Source organism: Eleutherodactylus coqui, chromosome 5 (genome assembly GCF_035609145.1).
Source record: "Eleutherodactylus coqui strain aEleCoq1 chromosome 5, aEleCoq1.hap1, whole genome shotgun sequence".
In the NCBI taxonomy this organism is placed as follows: Eukaryota; Metazoa; Chordata; class Amphibia; order Anura; family Eleutherodactylidae; genus Eleutherodactylus; species Eleutherodactylus coqui.
In genome coordinates this window covers 237,463,224-237,487,605 of record NC_089841.1, presented here as the reverse complement: position 1 = coordinate 237,487,605, position 24,382 = coordinate 237,463,224, and the positions used below count along the sequence as shown (strand labels likewise).

The 24,382-nt window shown below is 43.4% G+C and overlaps 1 protein-coding gene across 2 annotated transcripts in view; it reads left to right on the top strand.

Moving 5' to 3' along the window:
• The window catches only part of CCDC171 (coiled-coil domain containing 171), a 58,954-nt gene that overhangs the window by 28,209 nt on the left and 6,363 nt on the right, over nt 1-24,382 (top strand). Inside the window, exons 10-21 of one of the 2 annotated variants that reach the window (XM_066604364.1) lie at nt 2,578-2,680; nt 5,694-5,797; nt 8,316-8,405; nt 9,368-9,568; nt 10,672-10,839; nt 10,928-11,116; nt 12,909-13,410; nt 15,289-15,402; nt 16,253-16,476; nt 20,666-20,839; nt 22,336-22,521; nt 23,019-23,164. In XM_066604364.1, coding sequence (XP_066460461.1) covers nt 2,578-2,680; nt 5,694-5,797; nt 8,316-8,405; nt 9,368-9,568; nt 10,672-10,839; nt 10,928-11,116; nt 12,909-13,410; nt 15,289-15,402; nt 16,253-16,476; nt 20,666-20,839; nt 22,336-22,521; nt 23,019-23,164 — 2,201 coding nt within the window. Of the gene's footprint in view, nt 1-2,577; nt 2,681-5,693; nt 5,798-8,315; nt 8,406-9,367; nt 9,569-10,671; nt 10,840-10,927; nt 11,117-12,908; nt 13,411-15,285; nt 15,403-16,252; nt 16,477-20,665; nt 20,840-22,335; nt 22,522-23,018; nt 23,165-24,382 lie in introns of both variants that reach the window. The other variant, XM_066604363.1, reaches the window with a different exon arrangement.

Below are 24,382 nucleotides of genomic sequence, written 5' to 3'. Positions count from 1 at the left end.
GCAGGCCCCAGTAGTAATGGTGACATTCCACAGAGCTGGCCCCAGTAGTAATGGTGACATTCCACAGAGCTGGCCCCAGTAGTAATGGTGACATTCCACAGAGCGGCCCCCAGTAGTAATGGTGACATTCCACAGAGTGGCCCCCAGTAGTAATGGTGACATTCCACAGAGCGGCCCCCAGTAGTAATGGTGACATTCCACAGAGCGGCCCCCAGTAGTAATGGTGACATTCCACAGAGCGGCCCCCAGTAGTAATGGTGACATTCCACAGAGCGGCCCCCAGTAGTAATGGTGACATTCCACAGAGCGGCCCCCAGTAGTAATGGTGACATTCCACAGAGCGGACCCCAGTAGTAATGGTGACATTCCACAGAGCGGACCCCAGTAGTAATGGTGACATTCCACAGAGCGGCCCCCAGTAGTAATGGTGACATTCCACAGAGCGGCCCCCAGTAGTAATGGTGTGTGTGCCCCAGTGAGGCTCCGACAGCGGAGTGGCTGGCAATAGATGGTAAGAATACCTTGTCAAACCTCTTCTGACATTGAAGCTGTACAAGCTTCAATCAGAATATAGGAAGACGTTAGACAGTGGATTGGAAAGGGTTAAGCTTCTGTACCAGACACAAGCACTATACAATATATGGCGCTGTGCCTGGTGTAAACTGAAGTGGCCGCGGTGCTTTCCCAAGCTTCTGGAGAACAGAGATTTTTGCAGAAATCGTCAGTCAGGTAGTCTGGACTCTGAAACTAATGACAGGTGGACTATGGGATGTGTAAAGCCCCGTGTCGTGCAGAATGCTAAGGCAACAGAAATGCAGTCCTAAGCTCTCGCTCACAACCTAAAGGTTGTGAGTTCAATAGCTGCAAGGTTCAGGTAGCGGCTCACGGTTGACTTAGCCTTCCAGGTCGGTAAAATAAGCACCCAGCTTGGTGGGAGGTAATAAATAAATTACCTGAAAGCGCTACGGAATAAGTTGGTGCTATACAAATAAGATTGTATGGCAATCTTAACAACAATAACTCAATAATCTAAATAACAAGATTTTTTTTCCTTTCAATACAAAGTTTATAGCCGGTGAAGGGAAACATTATTTAGCCAGTTAGGATGCATTAGGCCTCCTTCACACGGGCGACAAAGTCGTGCAATTTTGTAGCATTGCTACAATGCTACAAATCACATGTATGAGAAGCCCATGGGCTACTTCACACACGCGATGTTTTGTAGCATGCTACAAAACGACACAAAAACTTCACGAGTCTGGCGATATGCCCGCGACACGCAAGGTTTTGTAGCCCATGTTTCCCTATGGAGCCTTCCGTGGTCTTCGTGCGATGCGATGCGACTTTGACAGTAGCAAATGCTACTGTCAAAGCTGTAATTTAAGCCCTTACTGCAGGGAAAAAAAATACACATGTATCACCTCTCCCGCGCTATCAGCCCGGCCACAGATTCTCCCCAGGTCCCGGCACTGATCATCTTCTCTTCTGGCTGGGGATTGAAAAATCCCCGCCTCCTGGAAGCGCTGGCTGTGATTGGCTGACACTTAGCCAATCACAGCAAGCGCTCGATGAATGGCAGTAATTGAACCAACCACAGCCATTCTTCGAGCACTGGCTGTGATTGGTTAAGCCGTAGCCAATCACAGCCAGCGCTTCCAGCAGCTTGGGATTTTTCAATCCCCAGCCAGAAAATAAAGAAGATTAGTGCAGGGACCTGGAGAGAAGCTGCGGCGGCGCCACGGACAGCGCGGGAGAGGTGATGTATCCTTTTTTTTCCCCCTTTTAGTTACAGCTTATTTTTGGGCTAGGGCTTATATTTCAAGCCCCCCCCCCTCCCCCCCGAAAATACTTGCATGTGATGCTACAAAATCGCAGTATTGCCGCGAGAAGATGCAGTGATATCGCACAGTGCTGCGATGCGATATCGCTGCGATTTTCTCACGGCGATGCCATGTCGCCCATGTGAAGGAGGCCTTACTCTACATAAAGTGTGGGCTACTTGTATTTTATTAGGAATGCTCTTTGGGCCACAAAATTATATATATATATATATATATATATATATATATATATATATATATATATATATATATATATATATATATATATATATATATATATATATATATATATATATATATATATATAAATTTATTTATATATTTTTACATAGACCTTATCCTGTTAGATCAGGCAAAACCTAACAACTGTTCAATTGAAATAATGTAACACTACCCCTTTGCCTAGATGTTGCTGATACAAACTTGTTCCAGTGACTTTTTCTCATTAGGTAGATTTTCTGAGAAAGAACCAGCACACCAGGGGGTGACATAACACGGGCATAACGATAATACCCAGACACACATTTTTATATATTATTCCAATGACACATTATGCCTCGTGTGATCTAATAGAGTAAATTAATATTTAATCATCAGACTACACTTTTGGAAGAAGGAAGAAATTTAGCTTTTTTTTGCACAAAAATATGCCATAATAGAAGCTGTTAGCAAAAGAAAACCGAGTGTTGCCTTCTATTTAATTCTGGAATATAATTTCTTTCTTACCGTCCACCAGAGCAAAAAGCACCAAATCTCCTTAGAGGAGGCTTACGGATGTAACGTGAGAGAACTGCAGACACTGGTGGAAAGCTTTAACACGCCAAGCCATCGTCTATCAGGTTAGTTGAAGGTCCAGCGTGACAGATGCATCTGTCAATGTACTAAAGTGACTCCAACGTGGGAATTCTGCAGATGTCTCCTTCAGCCACCTTCCCCGCACTTTCTCATTTGATGACATGATTGAAGTAGTCCTCACAGCAGTCCACTACTCCGACTGCCCGGGAAAGGCTAAGGGGAAGAGGACCTGCTGTTGTCAGTCCATACCTTGATTTACAAGTTGTATAATTTGGGAGGACCATCAGGAAAGGGCACACAGGTTAGACATCGAATCCAACTGAGAAAAAGGTCTTCTCAATGTAACTGCAAAGGGAACAGATGTTTTCATGGGACGGAGCCAAATTCTACAACTCGCGTAAGGTCGTGGATTCATAAAGGTTATGTAGGACACTAAAGACTTAACAAGACATTTGGTGTCTCAGTTTCTCACTTTTTCCTGTTTTATATTACCTTATATTGTATGACCTTCATTAAAAAATGACTTTTGTGCGTAAGCCTAAAATTACTCGAAACACGGACAGCGACGGCTACTTTATTACCTAAATAACCACATTTAGAGTCCCAAGGGATACTAAGCAGGATCTTGCTCTTTAGACTTTTTAACACCTTCCATAATGTTTTATGTTAGTAATGTCGCATCCATGGAGGAGCAGCCTTGGGCGTTCATATGTTAACTCTTTGCAATCCAATTTTGCATTCAGGGTTTCCTAGGTGGCTCTCTCCTTCTCCCATTATACAATGGCACCATCTGCTGGCTAGAGCCAGTACTGCAGTATGGGACATGCTGGAGAGGCCCCTGACAACAGAGCGGCCAGTAAACTACAGTAAGAATACCCTGCCGGATGTCTTCCGGTATCGGAGCTGTAAACCCTTTAATCAGAATGTCTTTAGACGTCAGACAGTGGATTAGAAAGGGTTAATGTTATAATAGGCTCATAAGTAATATATTTAGGTAATGGGGTGGTCCCCGAATCAACATTTATCACCTATGCACAGGCTAGATAGAGAGTAGGCTGAAGTTGGAGCTGTATGCAAATAAGGGAGATGGAAGAAAAGCTCTGTAGTGCTGACTTCCAATAGGAGTGAGTCATTAGATGAGCGCTTGCAATCTTCTGCTCCTAATTAGGCTTTTTATTGATGACACAACCCAGTTGTTTAACCCCTCAGATGCAACTGGTAATTTTTTTTTGTTACATGATGTTTTATTAGTGAAAAAAAACAACACCTAATTGTATAATTGTTCCATCTGTAACAACCCAGACTATAAAATTAATGGTAAATGGCATTAAAAAACCCGCTAGAATCGCTGTTTTATGTTCAGCTCACTACCACAAAGCAGGGATAAAAAGTAATTTAAAAAAAAGCCATATGTACCTCAAAGTGGTACCATCTAGAGATGAGCGAACCTACTCGTTTAGGGCGATTTTGCACTCTAGCACCGCTTTTTCCGAGTAACTGACTACTCTGACGAAAAGATTCGGGGGGTGGCGTGGTGGAGTGCAGGGTAGCAGTGGGGAACAGGGGGAGCTCTCTTCCCCCCCCCCCCCCACCATTCCCCCCGGCGCCCCCCGAATCTTTTCGTCCGAGTAGTCAGTTACTCGGAAAAAGCGATGCGCGAGTGCAAAAACGCCCTAAACGAGTAGGTTCGCTCATCTCTAGTACCATCAAAAATTAAAAGTCATCCTGCAATAAGCAAGCAGTTTTCGTACAAAGCAAGAGAAAAAAAGTACTGGCAATTAAAAAGTTTGTGCGTTTTTCTTCTTAAAAACCCTTTGTGAAATGGATAAAATACCCAAAGACATTTTGAAGAATCAGCACATAATGGGTATTACCAGATTCATAACGACCCAGACAATAAAAATATTTTGTTATTTATCGCGCATGGTGAACGCAGTAAAAATAACTTTAAAAAGTAATGCCAGAATTGTTAATTTTCTTTTGTTCGCCTCCCCAAAAATGCAATAAAAAGCAATCCAAAAGTCACATGTACCAATAAAAACTACAACTCTTCCTGCAAAAAAACAAGACCTCACAGAGCTCCTCTGCTGGAAAAATTTCTATAAACTTGGTATCGCAGTAATCGTGCCGATCCAGATAAGAAAGTTGCGTTATTTTTACTGAATGGTGAACGTCATAAGAACAAAACCCAAGAACGATGGCGGAAAAGTGTCTTCCAACGCACCCCCATCCCCCCCCCCCCAAAAAAAAAACCAACCCAAACAAATGTAATGCAAGATATGCAGTACACTACATGTACTCCAGAGTGGTGCCGTTAAAAAATGACTCGTCTCAATAAAATAACAAGCCCTCATATGGCTCTGCCAATGGGTTAGGGCGCTTGCAATGCAGCAATGAAAACCGCTTAGACATTAAGCCACAAAATAGGCTGGTCACTAAGGCCTCATGTCCACGGGCCTGTTGGACTTCGCCCGCAGCAGGACCCTCCCCGCAGCCGAGGACATTTTTTTTTTATTTTACCTGTCCGGGTCTTCTCCCTCCTGTCCGGATCTTCTTTCTTCTGAACTGCAGATGCGCCGCTCGCATGTGCAGTACACTTTTATTTTTGAACTCCTGCTTTCCTGTGGATCGGACAAATTCTATTGACTTCAATGGAAGCCATCCCTGCGGGATCCACACAGAAAGGGGGCATGCTTGATTTGTTTTCTGGACCAGAAGGTCTGCAAAATAAATCTGAATGCTTTAACTAAGTTGCGGACGCCCATGCATTCCTATGGGCGGCTCGATTTGTGGATCTCCTGCATAGGTCAAATCTGCCCCTGGACATGAGGCCTAAGGGTTTAATGTTGGATTCATTATAATATATGGCTGCAGAACATGGTGATGCTTTATTAAGTTGCTTATTTACAGTTGTTTCAATCATATGTATCTAATTAATAGGATTAATATCAATCTTATAACAGGAAAAGTCGCGGGATCTTGATTTATTTTTTTTAGTTTGCATGTTTTTACTAATCTTCTGTGACTCTCTCTTCTCATTGTTCTTGTGTTCTCCAGGGACATCCGGTGATAAAGACAAAGCCGCCGGAGCTGCTGCTCTTCAGGCTCTGAGACATACCTTGACAGATTACCAGAACAAGCTGGGAAGCGCGTCTAATGAGGTAACGCTGCCACTTTTTGGCTCCAAACAACTCGCCTCTGGCCTCTTGTAGCGCTCGTTCCCCGGCTCATATCTAAAGGTTTGGGCTCTGGGAATTGAGACTTGACAGCGTTCCAGTACAAGAAATAAAAATCACTGCTGTCATCGATTTTCCTTCCGACGTGGCCTAAAGTGCTGAATTAAATGAGTTCCCTTCCAGATGTAGTCACATTTTAAACCCAGGCATTTCTCCTTATTTAGGATTATCTTCATTCATATGTAGCATCTCTTCTCGCGCGCTGAAGATGGTGCTCGAAAGTTGCGATAAGTTTGTAACATTAGTACCATTTTTTTTTTAGAAAATATTAACCCTTTCCAATCCAATTTGTATCCTGGTTTTCCTAGGGGGCTTACTCTTTTTCTGCTGTTATACAACAGCGCTATCTGCTGGCTAAAGCCAGTACTGCATGAGGTGACACATTGGATAGGCTCCAACAGCAGAGAGGCTGGCAATATACAGTAAGAGAACCCCGATGGGCATCTTCCAACATCCGAGCTGTACAGCCCTAAATCATAATGTCTTTAGACGTCAGACAGTGGATTGGAAAGGGTTAATGATCCGAGAACACATGTCTGTTAGGTTTAGTGTGTTTCATATTAAACTAGTAGCGCAGTCACTGAACAAACCACAGCAATAAAGAAACAGTAAAATACTCCTATTTGCATCAGTAACTACTTGCCATTTATTGTGATCGTTGGGGTAAAAAGCTTCCAATTCCTCGTGGCAAAAAGGCTTCAGATCCTGTGACGTAGTTGGATGTCTAGTAGAGATGAGCGAGCACGCTCGGTAAGGTGAATTACTCGAGCGAGCCTCGCTCATCTCGAGTAACTGCCTTCTCCTCTGAGCGTGCTCAGGGGGGCGGCGGGGGGTAGCCGCGCCCCCCGCTGCAACCCCGAGTGCGCTCGGAGGAGAAGGCAGTTACTCAAGATGAGCAAGGCTCGCTCGAGTAACTCACCTTACCGAGCGTGCTCGCTCATCTCTAATGTCTAGCAGTGACTTCTCACATCTGCGTCCCGGCTACCGTATATAGTGATGGCGCATGACTGTATCCACTGTGTGCCAAATATACCCCATTTATATTTAGGGTCTGTTATTCCGAGGATGGACTAGTGATGCATATAGTTCTACTAGTAATTATTAGGCAATTATAGTACCAGTGTTTCTGGTAGTGCAATGTGCCGCACCACACTGCTCTGCTACATGCACGTCACACACACAGCTCTGCTACATGCACGTCACACACACAGCTCTGCTACATATATTGTTCATCCCATACAACAGAGATGAGAAGCAGCACAGAACTGGAGATAAAGGAGCTGTGATGATGTCATCGTGACGGTGATCAAATGACGGTGTCGCTCATCCCAAGTGAATGACTTACATTCTCTGACCCTGATCACATAACAGTGATGTAATCAAAATTCCTTCATCGTCAGTGAGGGAGTTACATGCTCCATCCCTGATCACATGACTGTAACGTCATCAAAGGTCCTTCATCACCAGTGAGGGAGTTACATGCTCTACCCCTGATTACATGACGGTGGCATCATCACAGATCCTGTATCCTTGTGCAAATTACGTGTGGACTATAAACCCCCTGCACCCTCAGTTGCTATGGAATACTAACGAACACCTAGCCGGACAGCAGCCGTGTGCGTACCAGACCTGTGATGATGTCACCATCCTGTGATCAGGGGAGGGGCATGTAAGTCACTCACAAATCCTCTCGCGCACAGACGGACAAGTCGTCATTAGTAGGTTGATTTTTGCCACCAAACCTGATAAAATTTGCAAATATGTCATCAGACTTACTGGATACAGTCATTGTTACCCTGCTAACTGCCATCAGATATTGGATCTCTTTGAATGATCAGTCTCTGGCAAGTTTAACCCTCCCTCCACCTCCCCACAACAGGCACTTCAGAGTTCAATAAACACTCACGAAAATGTCACTTTTTATGATAGATTTTGAATTGATGTCTCATGTAAATATATTCGATGCAGAACTCGGTCGCCTGACATGCATTTTTAACCTTTTAGTGACGTAACTAATTTTGGCCTAAGAGCCAATAAATCGTATCCCCTTTTGTGTTCCAGCGGTCATAACATTTTTTTTTTTCTGTAAATACTAAATTACACGATTTATTTCTTGGGCCGAGTTTTAGTTTTTGTAGGAACCAATTTTTGGTACATAAAATGTATTGAAAAACCTTTAACGGGGGCAATGGAAAAAAAAAAACTATTTCACCTTTATTCTACGGGTCATTACGATTATGACAACAACAAATTGATAGCGGGTTTTATTATGTTTTTACCACATTTGCGCAATGTAAAATTTAAAAAAAATACCTTTTTGATAAATTGAGGCTTATGTACATCAGAAAGATGGCTTGCAAAGATTAATACACATGCCCCAAAGTGTTTATGACCGAAGCCATATATCAATGTACGTTTTCTGTTCCATTTAATTGTTTAACAGCTGGAGACCCAAAAATGTGTCTCTGCGAGGATGAAAGAAGAACTGGAATCTTCCAGAAAGACGATACACACCCTGCGAATAAACATTGAGGTATTTATACTTATGTATCCTATCATCTATGGTACAGGCAAAATCTGAGGCCGTTCTGTGGCAAAATGTACATGAGCTAATTTGCTTATTAACATTTAGGGCTTTTGGGGAGACAAATAGAAATACTGGGTTACTGGTCCTTGAGAAATAGCAAATTGAGACCATAAGGATAAACCTGACACAAAAACAGCACATTGCCACGTTTCGGGGACACAGCCCCTTCCTCAGAATGGAACCCTTTTCCACCAAGTTCTATATGACCACTTCAATGGATCTCCTCTCTGTACACGAGTTCCCCAAAACTTAAATTGGAGGATTTTAATGCAGATCCCAGTATTAAATCCGACAGCTCCAACATGATCCCTGTGGTGTAATCCGTATAACGCAGGCACTCCCTCACCTGCCGAACACTAATTGACTTCATTGCCTGCAGCATCAGCTTGCCTGCTCTTCTCCTTGCTACTACGCTGGACAAGTGGCCACCTTGTACTGATTGCAAGAGAGGAAATAAAGGAGTCCAGTTTATCCTCTTGGTCTCAATTTGCATTTGCGCAAGGGCTGCGCCATTAACCCCGTATTTCTGTTTTTCTCCCCAATTATTACTACACCCTGTAGAATAACTGTTGCATTGTCCGGGCTGGCAGCACCTTGGAATCTCGTTCATCAGAGTTCTTCACACTTCTTTACACCAATCGGATCTCATAGTTCTCTGGAGTAACTCCAACTAATGAATACTTTTGCCAAATGTTGATCGGAGGTGAACTCCCAAAAATACAACCAAAAGGCTGTTCCATTCTAGTGGACGGTTCACTGAATTGGGTTAATTGTACTTTATCACTTCGCTACTTGCAGTACATCCCCTTTAATGGTTTCCGGAGGATTTTCGATGTTGTTCCTCAGGGGTTCTAATTATCATTCACACTTCACATCCAATCAGTGTAAATGACTTTTCTGTTCTTCAGAACGTCCGGTCGCAACAGCTGGTGTCCGAGAAGGAGTTACAAAGTCTGGGCGCCGCTTGTGCTGAAAGAGACTCTCAGATCATCCAACTTCAGACGGAACTGGTGAAGATACATGAAGGCCGGGAGAAGGAACAGCGGAGAGCGACGGAGTGCGAGTGTGAACTCCAGAAAGTAACTCTCACTTGTCAGAAGGATGCGGAGGTATGAAGTCATCCTATCAAATGCTTCATAGGCTTCGGGGAAGTCGGCATATTTATAAGGAGCTGACAAAGCAGCCAAGCAGGAAATTACATCGAAACCACATAAAACATGGAAGCTTCCTCTGACACCAGATGTTCCCTTGAGTAAACTCATCGGAAGTGAAAATGGTGGATGATGCTGCAGATTCATCACTGTTGCCTACTTTATATAGAAAGCTGAGTAATTTGGTAAATGCCTGTAGTTAGAACTTTTCCAGTTGCTATTGGAAACCATTGCTAATAGAGATGAGCGAGCACGCTCGTTTAAGGCTGATGCTCGAGCGAGCATCGGTCTTGTCGAGTAACTGATTACTTGACCGAGCACCATGCGGGGGGGGGGGGGGGCGTTGGGGCGGGGAGCGGGGGGAAGAGAGAAATACAAGAGAGGTCTGACATCAAGTTCTCTTCTGCATATGTGACATAGTATGTAAGGCGGAAAAAAGACCTATGTCCATCCAGTTCAGCCTATTAACCCCCAATGTTGATCCAAAGGAAAGCAAAAAAAATAAGGGTAGAAGCCAATTTTCTGCATTTTCAAGGGAAAAAATTCCTCCCTGACTCTCTCTGGCAATCGGAATAATCCCGGATCAGCCACCTTGTGATATATTACAGTATGCAGAAGAGAACTCTGATGTCGGGCCTCTCCTCTGTATACTGTGATATACATATGAGGAAGAGAACTCCAATGTCAGAGCTCCCCTCTGCGTAGTGTTAGAAGCACACACCATACAGTTATAGGATGCCGATGGATGGATATCATTAGAGAAATTAGAAATGAATAGAGTTTTAATATATCAATGCATGTAATATCAATATACATCTATTTCCAGCATTATTACAAATTATCTTCCCGATGCGATATACTCATAACCAACGTTTAACTTTCCAAAAATAGCTAATCACATCCTCCTGATGGGTCACTTTTATGGGTTTCTGTTGAGTAATTTCAAGGAATCCATACTGCACTTACCCACCCAAAAATAAATAAGCGGGCGGCAGAGAAACTGAACTGGAAAGGGTTAATCCTTAGTAGAAACACAAGATACGGTATTGTTTCCTTTACAGGAGAAGTTATCTTTCCTGCATGGCTTGTACCAGCGCCTGGTAGCGGGGTGTGTGCTCCTGAAAGGACCGCAAAGCATGATGGATAATTTCTCTTGGCCGGAGCTCTGTGTTATACTACAAGAGAATGTGAATGCCCTTATCTCCGACCTCCGCCAAGCCAAAGAGAAGGTACGTTCCGGTTTACCCTCGCACCTACATCAGATCTCTGACTGCCGTACCTATATGTGCCCCAATGCTGGACCTTCTCTTTGATTAGGTATCTCATCTGGAATATGCCTGCAAGAACAAGGCTGATGTATTGAGGGACCTGCAGAAAAAGCACGAGGACTCTCTCGACAGACTCGCTCAGCAGATGAAAGAACAGCAAAATGCCTGGCAGAAGAAGACTAAGGATCTGGAACAACACTACTCTGTTCTTCTTGGGGAGACCAACTCCAGGGCGCAGGTGAAAACGTCTTACGTTATACACTACCTCATCTAGTCTTAAAACACATTTCTGGCCGCTTCTTTATTTCCAACAGACTAATAGTAAGGAGTGATGGCATGGGTAGCGCCGCGGCTCCAGTAAGGCCGCCTGCACACTGCAGAGTTGAATTCCAGATGCGAACCCTGCAATGGAATCTGGCTCTGCCCGCAGCGGCGTCCGCGCATACCTGTCACTTTTTTTCTTTTTCTTCTGTACTGCAAATGGTCCACACGGCGAGCCGTCGGACATGCGCGGTATAGCATTTTTTTTTTAACTACTGCTTTTCCTGCGTCATCGTCTAGCGATGATGCGGAATCTGCAACTTTTCTGCAATGTGATTGCAGAAGGGCTGTAGACTGGACGGCTTCCATTGACTTCAATGAAAGCTGATTCCATGAAAAAATGGCACATGCTGCGATTTCTTTCTTTTTTTTTTTTTCCCCGCTTGTAGAAACTGCAATTGGTTTCTGCAAGTATGCCGGAAGAATCGATTTCCCATAGCATGGTGTGATCTGTATTAAGTACAGCTTTAGCAAACATTGGCTTGACATTTAATGCATCATGATAACTCAACCACAGTGTACTAAAATGCTGTAAATTGAGTTATCACTGCGTTCCAGTCATGTTAACAGTTACTACATCTGTACATATCTAAGAGAATTATTCTTCAAGTGCTTCTGGTAGTTTCTACTGCTACCATTGTGAAGTACATACAACTTTTTGATTGCCTTTTATTACATTTTTTTCTTGGAGACAGCGTGAACCAAAAAGTGATGTTATCCAGCACATTCACCGAGTGGGGTAGATAATGCGTTATTTTGATAGATCAGACTTTTTATGGATGCAGTGAAACCAAATAATTTTTTTTTTTTTTTTTATTTAGATTTTTTTATTATAAATATTGCAAAATGTATTTATTTTTTCAACTGTTATTACATTTTTTTTTTTTAAATAATTAACAAAACTTTTTTTAAACTAATTTTTACATTTTTTTTTTTAGTCCCCATGGAGGACAAGAACTTGTGATAGTATGATAGCTGCTGCAATATGATGTAATGCCATAGCATTACATTGTCTGTCAGAGTGCGGTATAATCTATCAAGCCACACCACAGGCAGAGCTTGATAGTCAATCTGCCATGGCAGCCCTGGGAGCTTTCAGAAGGTGTCCCCTGCTGCCATGGCAACCGCACAGCACCCTGTGATCTCATCGTGGAGGGCAGTGCGGTACCCCCAACATCGATCAAGGGATTTAAATGGTGCTGTCAGAATTGATGGCGGCATTTAAAGGGGTTCACTACCCCGATCAATGGCGCTGCTGATCAGAGCTGTTTTGGGCGGGTGTCGGCTGTAAGAAACAGCTGGCTCAAGTATTGTATGGAGCGGGATCAACCCCCCCCCCCCCCCCCCGCCTCATAGCCCCCCATACCCCTCCATACAAACCCTGAATCTCCAAGACATAAATGTATAGATCCAGCTATAGGAGAAGCACTTAAAAGGGATTAGAGTACTTCTCCTTCGGATGGGTCTGTATCGACTATTCTATTTTAGATTCTGGAGTTCCGACAAAAGTGACTGTAAGTTTTGAACACTTTTTTTAAATACTCCTAAAATATATTTACTGGTGATGACTCAGCACAAGTCTGCATGTAATGCAGATTTTTAATATCCCTTACACCTTTACTAAAATGTTTACATTTGATCCTCTAAATTGTAGAGCCGCCAATTTGCTCCTTAACCTGCAGAACATCTTTTATCTTCTTGTCTCACAGAAATATCAAAGAATAGCCGAAAAATCCAAAGATAAGATTTCCATCTATGAAAAAACCAAAGATCAGATGGCACTGGAGAATGTACACGTCAAAAATCTTCTGATCGGCACCGAAAATGACCACAAGTCCCTGCTTGCAGCCTGCGCGCTCCTGGCGGGGGCGCTATACCCACTCTACAGTAGAGCCGCTACTTTAGCTGCACAGAGAAACTTCCTTGAAGACCAGATGAACACGTATGTAGCGGTTCAGAGTGAAATCCGGAGTCTAATCCAGGCATTGTCTGACAGCGAGGTTAAAAGGAACGCCAATGCCAAGAGGAGCCCAAAACATCCCAGATGTATGAAGCGCGTGTTTCGGCGTGGCGTCATCGCGGTTTTGGCAGCTAATAGACTTCAGACACTTGGAAGATCCAGCAGGACACTGTTTATGTGGCAAGAAGGCACGAATAAAGGACCTGGGCTTTTGGTGCGCCCCGGAGGCGGCCAAAACGGCAAAGCGCTCAGTAAGACAATTGTATTATATAGTAAATACTAAAAAGATCTCCTGCAGATGGAAAAGTAAAACTCATTACACATCAAGAAGTTTGGGCAAAGTTTCCGTAAACTTAGTATTTAGTTGATGGTCTTCTTAGAAAAGTGGAAGTTGATTAGCAGGAAAATATCTCCCTTGGGGCACAAAGAAGTCATGGGGGGCCTCCATCACTCAGGACCACCTTCCATCACAGCAGAGAACCGCCCTTGTATATAAACCCTTTATATCAGCTGTGTTGGAATCTGACCTTCAGCAAGCCCCCTCCCCACCCCCATAGATATGATGTTGAAGTCTCCGTACACTTTTGGCCACATAGTGTAAACGTTTGTGTAAGGCGGGGCTAACACGACCATACGGTAATACACTGCGTAAAAATCGGTGGTTTTTTTACCAGCGTAGGGAACTGCTTATCCCTTCGTGTTGTTGCGTTTTTGCATGCTTATGTCTGCGCACGAACAGTGCATTATACGCATGCTGTCCTGCACTGGTTTCTTCTTTTTTTTTTTTTTACTTCGCACCCATAGAAAACACTAGGGCTGTACATGCGTAATACGCGGTAAAATAGAACATGCTACATTCTTTTCTACACCCTTAATATACACCATAAATATATGCAGGTGTGAATAGAACAATGACAATCAATGTACCTGCATTGACACCATTCACCAAGTATTATGCATGCGTACATTGCAGACATAATACTCTATTCAAATACGCTCGTGTGAGGCCGGCCTAACGGGCACCATACACATTAGATGTTAGTTTTTCCCAACCGAGTACACTAAAAATGAAGGAAGAAATCCAGCATGGCGAGATCCACATAGTTTATTTCACGAACCATGTGATAAGTTCTGATAGTCCGCTGAGCTGGACTGTCAAGAACATTTGGTCCATTACAAGCATTGAGATTTGCTGCTTTCTTTCTGTTCAGGGGGCTTCACACAGGACCACCGTGGTCCGAATAATCAATCCATAGAATGTAAGTGCTAGTTGCTCCATGTAAGCACGGCCACTATCAGGAGGACGAGCTACAATTCATTCACTAGGCGCTACGCTTGGTGCAAACAGGCAATTATTTGTCATTCAACGACTAGTCAGTAAGCTTTGCAGGGAGGCGTGGGCTTCAGCGAACATGAGCAACAATCGCTCGGGGTAAAAACACACAGTCATCTGCTAATAATTTGGTGTAGCAACTATTTCCAGTGACTATTCGAGCAATAGTCGCCCCATGTAAACCCAACCTTACACACCCTTTTTGAAGCAAGGAGGGATTAGATCAAGTCTGTAGGGTGTAGAGTAAGCACCTTATGATGTGACAAGTGGCTGCGGTGATAAGTGTGCGGCATGCTGGAGGGCATCTAATTGTAGTCCCATTATCTGCACCCACTAACTGATGTCTATTAGAGGTAAAGGAGCCTTAAAAAGGAACTTGTCACATTGAACATACAGTTTGATTTACAGGCCTCATGTTATAGAGCAGGAGGAGCTGAGGAGACTGATATATAGCTTTATGGGGGAAGAGTCAGTATAACTTGTGTTTGATTCATTTATATCTCTGCACATTCTGAGCTGAACAGTCCAATGGGAGGAGCTATCAGTGATTGACAGCTGTCTGTGTATGACTACATATAGGGGTAGCTGTCGATCACTGATAGCTCCGCCTATTGGACTGTTCAGCTCAGAATGTGCAGAGATATAAATGAATCTAGTACAAGTTATACTGAATGTTCCCCCATAAAACTATATACCAGTCTGCTCGGCTACAGCACATATTTCACGGGAAGGTTTCCTGCGGTGATGAGGGATGTGTGGGGCTGTGACTAACTACTCCGCTGTCTATATTCAGCAGGACCGGATGAGATGATGCGTTGTCAAGAAGCCTGGAAGTGGGTTACCAGCACCGACCTTCTATCGACCATCAGCAGTTCAATGTCTGATTTACTTGGGCTTTTAAACCAGAGGGGTAAGTTTGCTTCTTTATGCCCTAGGGGTTATTTTATTAAGCCTTACAGCTATTCATATTTTACTGGGGGTTGGACAAATATCACGTGTTATGTAGTCCGTGTGCCTAGGAATCTACTGCGGGCTTTAGTGTTTTTCTGTCTCTAAGGCCTGTGTTACACGAGCGTTTGGGTATTTCTGCGCACATTTGCAGTGTGTTCTTGCTGAATGGGTGTTGCGCCAAACAAAATATAACGCTGCGCTCAGTCATTGAAATGGCCAATTACTTTAATAAGTTCAATATGTGTTCTTTTCCCAGGAAAATAGAGCATGCTGGATATTTTTTGTTTTTGTTTGTTTGCGTGTCTGAAATGCACATGCAAAATAGACGCATGTGAGCCAAGTCACTGCAATCAGTGGATCCTATTCTCTGTGTATTGTGCGGAAAACATTTGCTTGCACAAATACGCCCGTGTGACGCAGGCCTAAGGCCACATGCACACGGCTGTATATGCCCAGGCAATACGCAGTGAATAAGAACCCATTTCAGTGAGGTCGTTCACAAATGCGTATTTTATGTACGCAATTCCATCATGCAAAAAAATACGCAGAATGTCCTATTTTCATGCCATTTGCAGAGGGAAATGGAACAGAACATATGAAACTAATTAGGCTAATTAACCATTTCAGTGTACGGGATCAGGGTTGTGGGGTTTTTTGCGCGTACAATTTGCGTATGGGAGAAGTACCATGAAAAAATGCAGTTGCAATGCCCAATGCACAAAATGTAAATGCAGTTTTGCCCGTGTGAAGCCGGTCTAATTATAGAGCCCATAACCAATAATGTTTGTGTTTTGGTTTCTCCGCTGTAGACCCGGATTCTCGGTCGCAGAGACTTCTTATTGCCACCGCCAGGAACTGTTTTTCTAAACTGATGAGTAAGCTGGATGTGAGGTCTGAGGCTCGATGTCTACAACTACGAAGATACTCCATTGCTGTGCCGCCGGACAGTCTTGTGCGTAGACTGACACGTGGACTTCACAGAATCAACACTCAGGCAACGACTGCGGACCTCACAAGTACAACTCCCATCGTGGTATGAGAGCCACGGCTATATTGTATGACACATGCCTAATATCACTGTACTACAAGGCTATATTTCCCAGTGTAATAATCAGTGGTGTTACCTATATGCAGAGTCTAAATACGGCAACCAAAATTGTCTGTCAGGCAAAATAATAGTTATAGACCCAATAGGGATTTAGGATATTTTATATTGTACCAAATTATTACAGTATATTGACTATTAACCCGTTGCAATCCAATTTTGGATTCAGGGTTTACTAGGGGGCTTTTTCTTTCTGCCATTATACAATGGCGCCATCTGCTGGCTAGAGCTAGTACTGCAGTATGTGACATGCCGGAGAGGCCTCCCGACAACAGAGCGACCAGTAATCTACAGTAAGAATACCCTGCCGGACGTCTTCCGACATCAGAGCTGTACAGCCTTCAATCGGAATGTTGCAAGACGTCAGACAGTGGATTGGAAAGGGTTAAAACTCTGGGCCTCATTTTTAAAAACTGTCTTATGTGACAATCGATTCAATGATTGCATAATGGGCAAAGACAAATCAGCCTGGATGGCATTCAAGAATGTGACGGACAAGGTTTTGGGGAAAACTAGAACAAACGACTTGGAACAGATTGCGACCGACTTGTTGAAATCATACAAGGATTTGGGATGCAACATTTCATGCACTCAACCCTTGACTACTTCCCGGAGAGACGCAGGGACTTACCAGATGAGCACGGTGAAAGGTTTCACCAGGACATACGTGCAAATGAAAAACGGTATGAAGGAAAGTGGATGTGTAGTGGTCTGCCGGCTGATGAATGGTGGAGTATTCCAAGGGAGAACACTGGCGGACAGGAAGGGTATAAGTGCCTTATGCCAATGCTTCATGTAATGCTTCATCTACACGGGACGACTGCGCGAGCGGGTGACATCACCACTAGTTGTTAGCGCTCGTTGTTCGTGCAGAGATATGACAATTATCACGCATTTTTGTTCGTTTGAACGAATTTTCTTGCGATAATCGTCCCGTGTGAACGGCCCTTTAGGGTGCTCATAGGGGAACGATTATTACTATTAAAGAATGTTCAAACGAGTGAAAGAGAACGATAATCGTTCCGTCTAATTGCTCGCCAGCGACTAAAGGACGAATGAGAATCGTTCGCTTTTCATCCATCATTCATTTTATGCAGAATACGGTATAGCAAAAAAAAAAATCACAGCTACTCACGCGGCGTCAGCATTCAACATTAAATGGCTGTGATTGGCTGATGGTGCGTGAGTTAGCCAATCACAGCATTAGCTTTCTGGAGGATTTCAAGCCCCGCATCCAGAAAGCAATGCTCTGTTGGGGACAAGGAGGGAGCGACAGCCTGCAGAAGCGCCGGGGAAGGTGAGTACTGTTTTTTGGGGTTTTTTGACCCTTTTTTTTTTTTTTTGGTATAGCCGGCGTATAAGACGACCCCTGGCTGCAGAGCAGATTTTTCGGGGTTAAAAGGTCGTCTTATACCCCGGAATATACGATATCTAATGTCACATACATTATTGTGTTAAGTCTAAGATAGGCCCCCTGCACATGGGCGGAAATTCTGCGGTGGGATATTCTGCAGAATATCCGCCCCTGGACGCCTGCATAGGATTGCATTGCAAAACGCAATCCTATGCAGGCGGCCGCGATTTGTCCACGTGAAGTTACACGTGGAAAACAAATCGTGGCATGCTCTATTTCTGTGTGGGTCTCGTAGAGGCCCGCACAGAAATGTCACTCCCGGCACCCTGGCTCCGCTCTGCGCATGTGCCAGCTGGCCGGTCCATCAAAGAGCCAGAGCCGCGGGATGTGAGACTCGCACTGGTCCCTACAGGGGCTCAGGTCGGGTCCCGCTGTGAGAATTCTCGCAGCGGGATCTGACCCGGCCATTTGCAGGTGGCCTTAATCTTTGTTTTTACTCCGTCTTTATGTGAATTACCAAAATAAATGTTCTGTCAATTCATTCAATATTCATAAAATGAGTAATCCATTTTGGATACTTTGGTTACTGAGTCAAGAACACTTGAAGTCTGAGCCCGCAGTCGGCAGGTCCACCCCACTTGGGTCATGGTATGTGGTGGGGATCCAAATCACCATTCCCATCGGTGAGCACCTCCTAATTCATATGACTAGTATCCGTTATTTGCGTATCTTGTGAACATTGATGTGATTTGGTGATTCACGCAAAGTCACAATGACAACACTGAACCAGCAGGAAACGGAATAGTAATTAGTCATTTCGATATCTGTTTACAACAATGTAGGTACAAGTTGAAAACAGAAGGCAGAACAATAATTTGTAGATCTCCGATATCTATATATATATATATAAAGACGAAAGCCCTCACTGACTCACTGGCTGACTCACTGACTGGCTGACTCACTGACTGGCTGACTCACTGACTGACTGGCTGACTCACTGACTGACTGGCTGACTCACTGACTGACTGGCTGACTCACTGACTGACTGGCTGACTCACTGACTGGCTGGCTGACTCACTGACTGGCTGGCTGACTCACTGACTGGCTGACTGACTCGCCAAAAGTTCTCCAACTTCCCGATGTCGTAGAAACATGAATTTTAGCACAAGCATAGATTATCTCCAAAATAGGAAAAGTAATTGGGTCCCAACTCGATTATTCACTTCTAGCGCATCGAAATTTTACGTACATAATCTAAATCTCTCACGTCCTAATGTCATAGAAACTTAAAATTTGGCACGAGCATTGATTATGTCATAAATAGGAAAAGCTAATGGGTCCCAACTCGATTATTCAATTCTATGCGCAAAAGAATTAGCGTCCAAATTTTACGTACGGAATATAATTTTCTCACTTTCCGGTGTCATAGAAATGTGAAATTTGGCACGGGCATTGATTATGTCATAAATAGGAAAAGCTAATGGGTCCCAACTCGATTATTCAATTCTATGCGCAAAAGAATTAGCGTCCAAATTTTACCTACGGAATGTAATTTTCTCACTTTCCGGTGCCATAGAAACGTGAAATTTGGCAGGAGCATTGATTATGTCATAAGTAGGAAAAGCTAATGGGTCCCAACTCGATTATTCAATTCTATGCGCAAAAGAATTAGTGTCCAAATTTTACGTACATAATCGAAATCTCTCACTTCCCAATGTCATAGAAACATGAAATTTGGCACAAGCATTGATTGTGTCATAAATATGAAAAGTTAAAGGGTCCCAACTCGATTATTCAATTCTAAGTGCAAAAGAATTAGCGTCCAAATTTTATGTACGTAATCTAATTCTCTCACTTCCTGATGTCATTTTATATGAAGGAAACGTCGCATGGTTACCTCCCCGTGGTGTTTCCTGGGTAACGCAGAGAACTATGCAAGATGGTGAACATATGTTTTTCCTCAGTATCTCTAAAGTAACCAAGACTTCATAAGATTTTCCGTGTGAACACCAGATAAACACCAGTACCAAATTAACTCGTGCGAAGCCGGGTATATCAGCTAGTCTTTCATATATACTAGTATAATAATTATGGAGCCCTAAAGATCCAACCAGTCTTATATTGCGGTCTCCTCCTCATACTATACTAAGACAATTAAGACATTTGTGTCCCCTTAAAGGGAGTCTGATGGCAGTTTTGACTACTCTAAATATCTGACAGCAGTATATTAGTGACGGTAGAGCCGGATACCTCTGTTCATGATCATGTGCGGTGCGGCACGGAGAAATCCAAGTTTTATTCCTTCTCCCAACGAGTTCTCAAGTGTTCTGGAAGCGGTCCCTTTGTGTGATCGGCCCCAGGTCCTCTGTGCTGGACGCGCTCTAACACCTCTCCTCCTCTAGCAGTCTCCTGATTCAGTACTACAGCCGTCACTCAAGACCGGAGGGGAGGGATTAGAGAGTCCGGAGCGCTGCACACGAAGTGACCGCCACTTACAGATGCCGATGAGGGACTAAGACTTGGATGTCTTGGTGATGCAGCCTACATGACCATCAGCAGAAGGAGGACTGTCCTGCTCTCCCAGTCACCGATGTACCGCCGTCGGACTCCCTATAAACACATCCCAGGAATACGGCTTTTTTGTAAAGTTTACAAAACAGCCGTATTCCTGGGATGTGTTTATAGGGAGTCCGACGGCGGTACATCGGTGACTGGGAGAGCAGAACATACTTTAACATTTTTCTTTCTCCCCTCTAATTCTAGAAATGCCTGGCTATCTTGAAAAAACAAATCCTTGCATTCACCCAGCGACTACATGCATCCGAAGTAGAGAGACGATCATTGCGGCTCGAGCTGTCTGGTATTAAGCAGAAAATCAGTGAGATCAGCAAGGATGTTGGCGGCATAGAGACGTTTAAAGCACAAGACAAGCAGTCTGTAAGGACAAGTCATTCTCTTTTGTACTTTGGTATAAGCTGTATGGGTGTGTGTGTGTGTGTGTGTGTGTGTGTGTGTGTATATATATTATATATATATATATATATATATATATATATATATATATATATATATATTAGTGTAGCCCAACTAACAAGGCACACTTTAAAATCAGATGACCAGTGATGGCACACCTTTATTTCTCTTGTTAGAACTACCATTATGGGGAATTTGTCATTCTTCTACCCTGAGGTCCTATGGGCGTTCCTCTAGGCACATATCGGTCCTGGGTGCCCTTCTGCTTGTGACTGTTTCAGGCAGATGCAGATGTGAAGTCTAAGGATGAATGTGAGATACATCATGCAATGTACACTGAGCAATCTCTGTTCCTACTCAATAACGGGTTGGTTCACCTTTTTTTTGATGATCATGGCTTTCAGACGTTGGGGACCTGATTCCAAAGGGCGGCAAGCCTCCTCCTTACTCAACTCAACCTAGGCCCGCTGCGGCAGCTCCCCCGGTTGGTGCACATTTTGCATATATGTTGGAGCAAATGTAAGATTATGCACAAGGGAAACATACAGAGATCTCTCTCATCATCTATTTATACCCAGGACTGTAGCAAGGGGGCGCTCTCTACATCTGGAGGAAGGGGGTTCTTTGCTGTTAGAGCAGTGAAACTGTGGAACTCTCTGTTTAAGGATGTATTGATGGTGAAGTCGATAAGGGTTCAGGAGGGACCTGGACATCTGTCTTGATCATTACAATATTATTACTTCAGAAGGGTCGGTGATCTGGGGATTATTCTGATTGCCAGATTCGAATGGGGAAGGAATTTTTTTTTTTTTAACTTAAATGGGGAAAATTGGCTTTATTTGTTTCCTTCCTCTGGATCAACACTGGGGGCTAATAGGCTGAACTTGATGGACATATGTCTTTTTGTTTTTGGCGTAACATACTATGTTACTATGTATGCTCTTATGTACTGCTGGCACATTGTTGCTGAGATGCCAGATGTGCCAGCCAACGTTCATCTAGTATCAACCACACATGGCCTGCCTTCTGTCGGTTGTCTGTCCATCGTTGAACCCGTCTTGGTACACTAGTAAGAGCAGCCAACAAGTGTGACCGTTTTAGAAATACTGGCACCACAGCTCTAAACGCAAGCAGCCTGTTGGTGCCCAAAGTCACGCAAGTCTCCACAATTACCCACCACTGACATACGTTCAGAGGAGAGGTCCGCCCATTATCTGTGAGCAGATCGTGATGCGGCCCTCACGTAGTACCGCATTACTGATGACAGGATGTCACGCGGCAGCTGTTACTAATGCAGTGATCGTTCAGTGTACGTACAACGTTGCGCCACTTTCCTCACTGTATCCGTATAGATGAACATCTTTAATATTAGAAATGTTACAAAGTGCTGCAAACATATTCCAGGTTTCAATTATTATTAAGATGGCGGGGTCTTATTTTATTTATTTATTTTTTTTCAGAAAGTGATTTCCTACGAGAAATTCCGAACCGTCTTCGATGAGCTGAACAGCGCTTTATTAAGAGAACACGAAGCCCAGATCCTCTTGCATGAGCAGTCTCAGCAGTTACTGGAGCTCAGCCACAAAATAGAATTACACTCCCAGGAGGAAGCAGAAAAGGATCAAACCTTAGAAGAAACCGTTAAGGTGCGCGCTTTGTTGTGTGTTTATTATGCCTATGTACATGTATGGTGCGGCGGTCAAATCTTCCGGACAGCAGGCAATCAGTGCCTGTCAGCAGCGGATGTCTGCTGTACCGGGTTGGATCGGAGCGGACTCCATATTAGTGATGCTTTAGTAATATCTAGTGGTATGGTTTGCATGCAGATTTGATCCAGGTCTAGGATCCAGCTGTAGTCCCTATTGGGTTCTGGTGACAGGTATTCCTAAAAGTGTCCTTTAAAAATGCAACATACAGTAATAAATAATTACATGCGGTAATAAATAATTATCAAGATCCTTGAAAGGTGAAAGTGCAAAGCAAAGCTTGTATGGCTTTCCTTATGAGCTCCTTTTAAGAAACTTTGGCTGTAACTTTCTGTTTGCTGATCTCACTCTGCGCAGGAACGTATGGCGTCCAGTGATGGCATGCTGCAGCCTTGACAAGTAACAAGCTTTTGTCTTCTCTTCTCTCCCTCTTGCAGAGTCTTACTGAAATGAAGATGGAGCTGTGGAGAAAAGATCAATTGCTGCGTCAGCAGGACAGACAGCTGAGCCAGCTGGAGCAGAACAAGCGTCGGCTGGAAGAGAGCATCTCCAGTGCAGAGAGTGCCCTGCGCACAGCGGCGCGGTGAGTGCGGGCCGGCAAGACATCGCAGATAACAAAGCCGAGAGCATACTAAGGCTCTGTTCATAGCATATGATATAGCGTTCTGTAACTTGCAGGACAGTGTAGCCGGGTACTCGCACACAGCCCTGCATCCATCACTAGTACTATTAATGAAAGGTTTTATAGAGGCTTCTGTGAGCCATGAATGGGGGAATTGCTCTATTTGATGCATTCTGTGATTTCCGTTTGGTAAGTAGTAATCTGCACACCACCATATGATGGCGCACTAGTACTACACAGCGTTCGTTACTTCAGTAGGAGGCAGTATTGGCTCTCGGCATTGCATGATGCTCCTAGACTTTGTTTCTTCATAGTGTCCAGCAATATCACTTGTCTCTTGTTAGACACTTATAGGGGCAGTCCTGACCTGCATCATTAGCGGAAACCTTGCATCTAACACCATCTTGCTGGATTTTGGATTTTAATAACCCCTTCAAATCCACAGGATTTTCTTTTTTTTATTTTCACCTTTTTTTCCCCACTTTGCAAGAGCCAGAACAACATTTTTTTTCATTGACATAGCTGCATTATTTTTGCAGGGCGAATTGCATTTTTTCATGGTACTATTTATAATGTACATGCAACTTTTTTCTTTTTTTTTACATTACATGTGGAGTGAAATAAAAAAAACAACAACATGCATTGTATCATTTTGGGGGGTTCAGTTTACATAATGTTCACATGTTAACATTCTTTGTGTTTCCACTATAGTAAAAAGGGGAAGGGGCTATGTATAAACATTTGTAAGGTTTTATTACTTTTAACAATAAAGAAACTTTTTTTTTCATCGCCAGATTCTGAAACCCAGAGCTTTTTTATTTTATTTTTTTTCACCAAATGGGCTGAGGGCTAGTTTTTGTGAGATGGGCTGTAGCTTTTAAGAGTACCTCTTTGGGATGCATGCATCTATTTGCTCAATTTTTATTCTATTTTTTGGGGAGCTGAGGTAGCAAAAAAAAACAAAACACAATTGGATAAATGGGGAGAAGCTGAATTTTTATTTTGAACTTGTTAATATATTTTGTAACTATTTTAAAATTTTGATTACACCTTTTTTTTTACTTTTTTTTTTTAAGTGTCCATAGGGGATTTTAATTAGCGATATATACAGTATATTTCAGGCAGGGCCCAATAGGCTTCCATGCATGGCAACCCAGGGAGTCTTTACTAGGCTTTGGG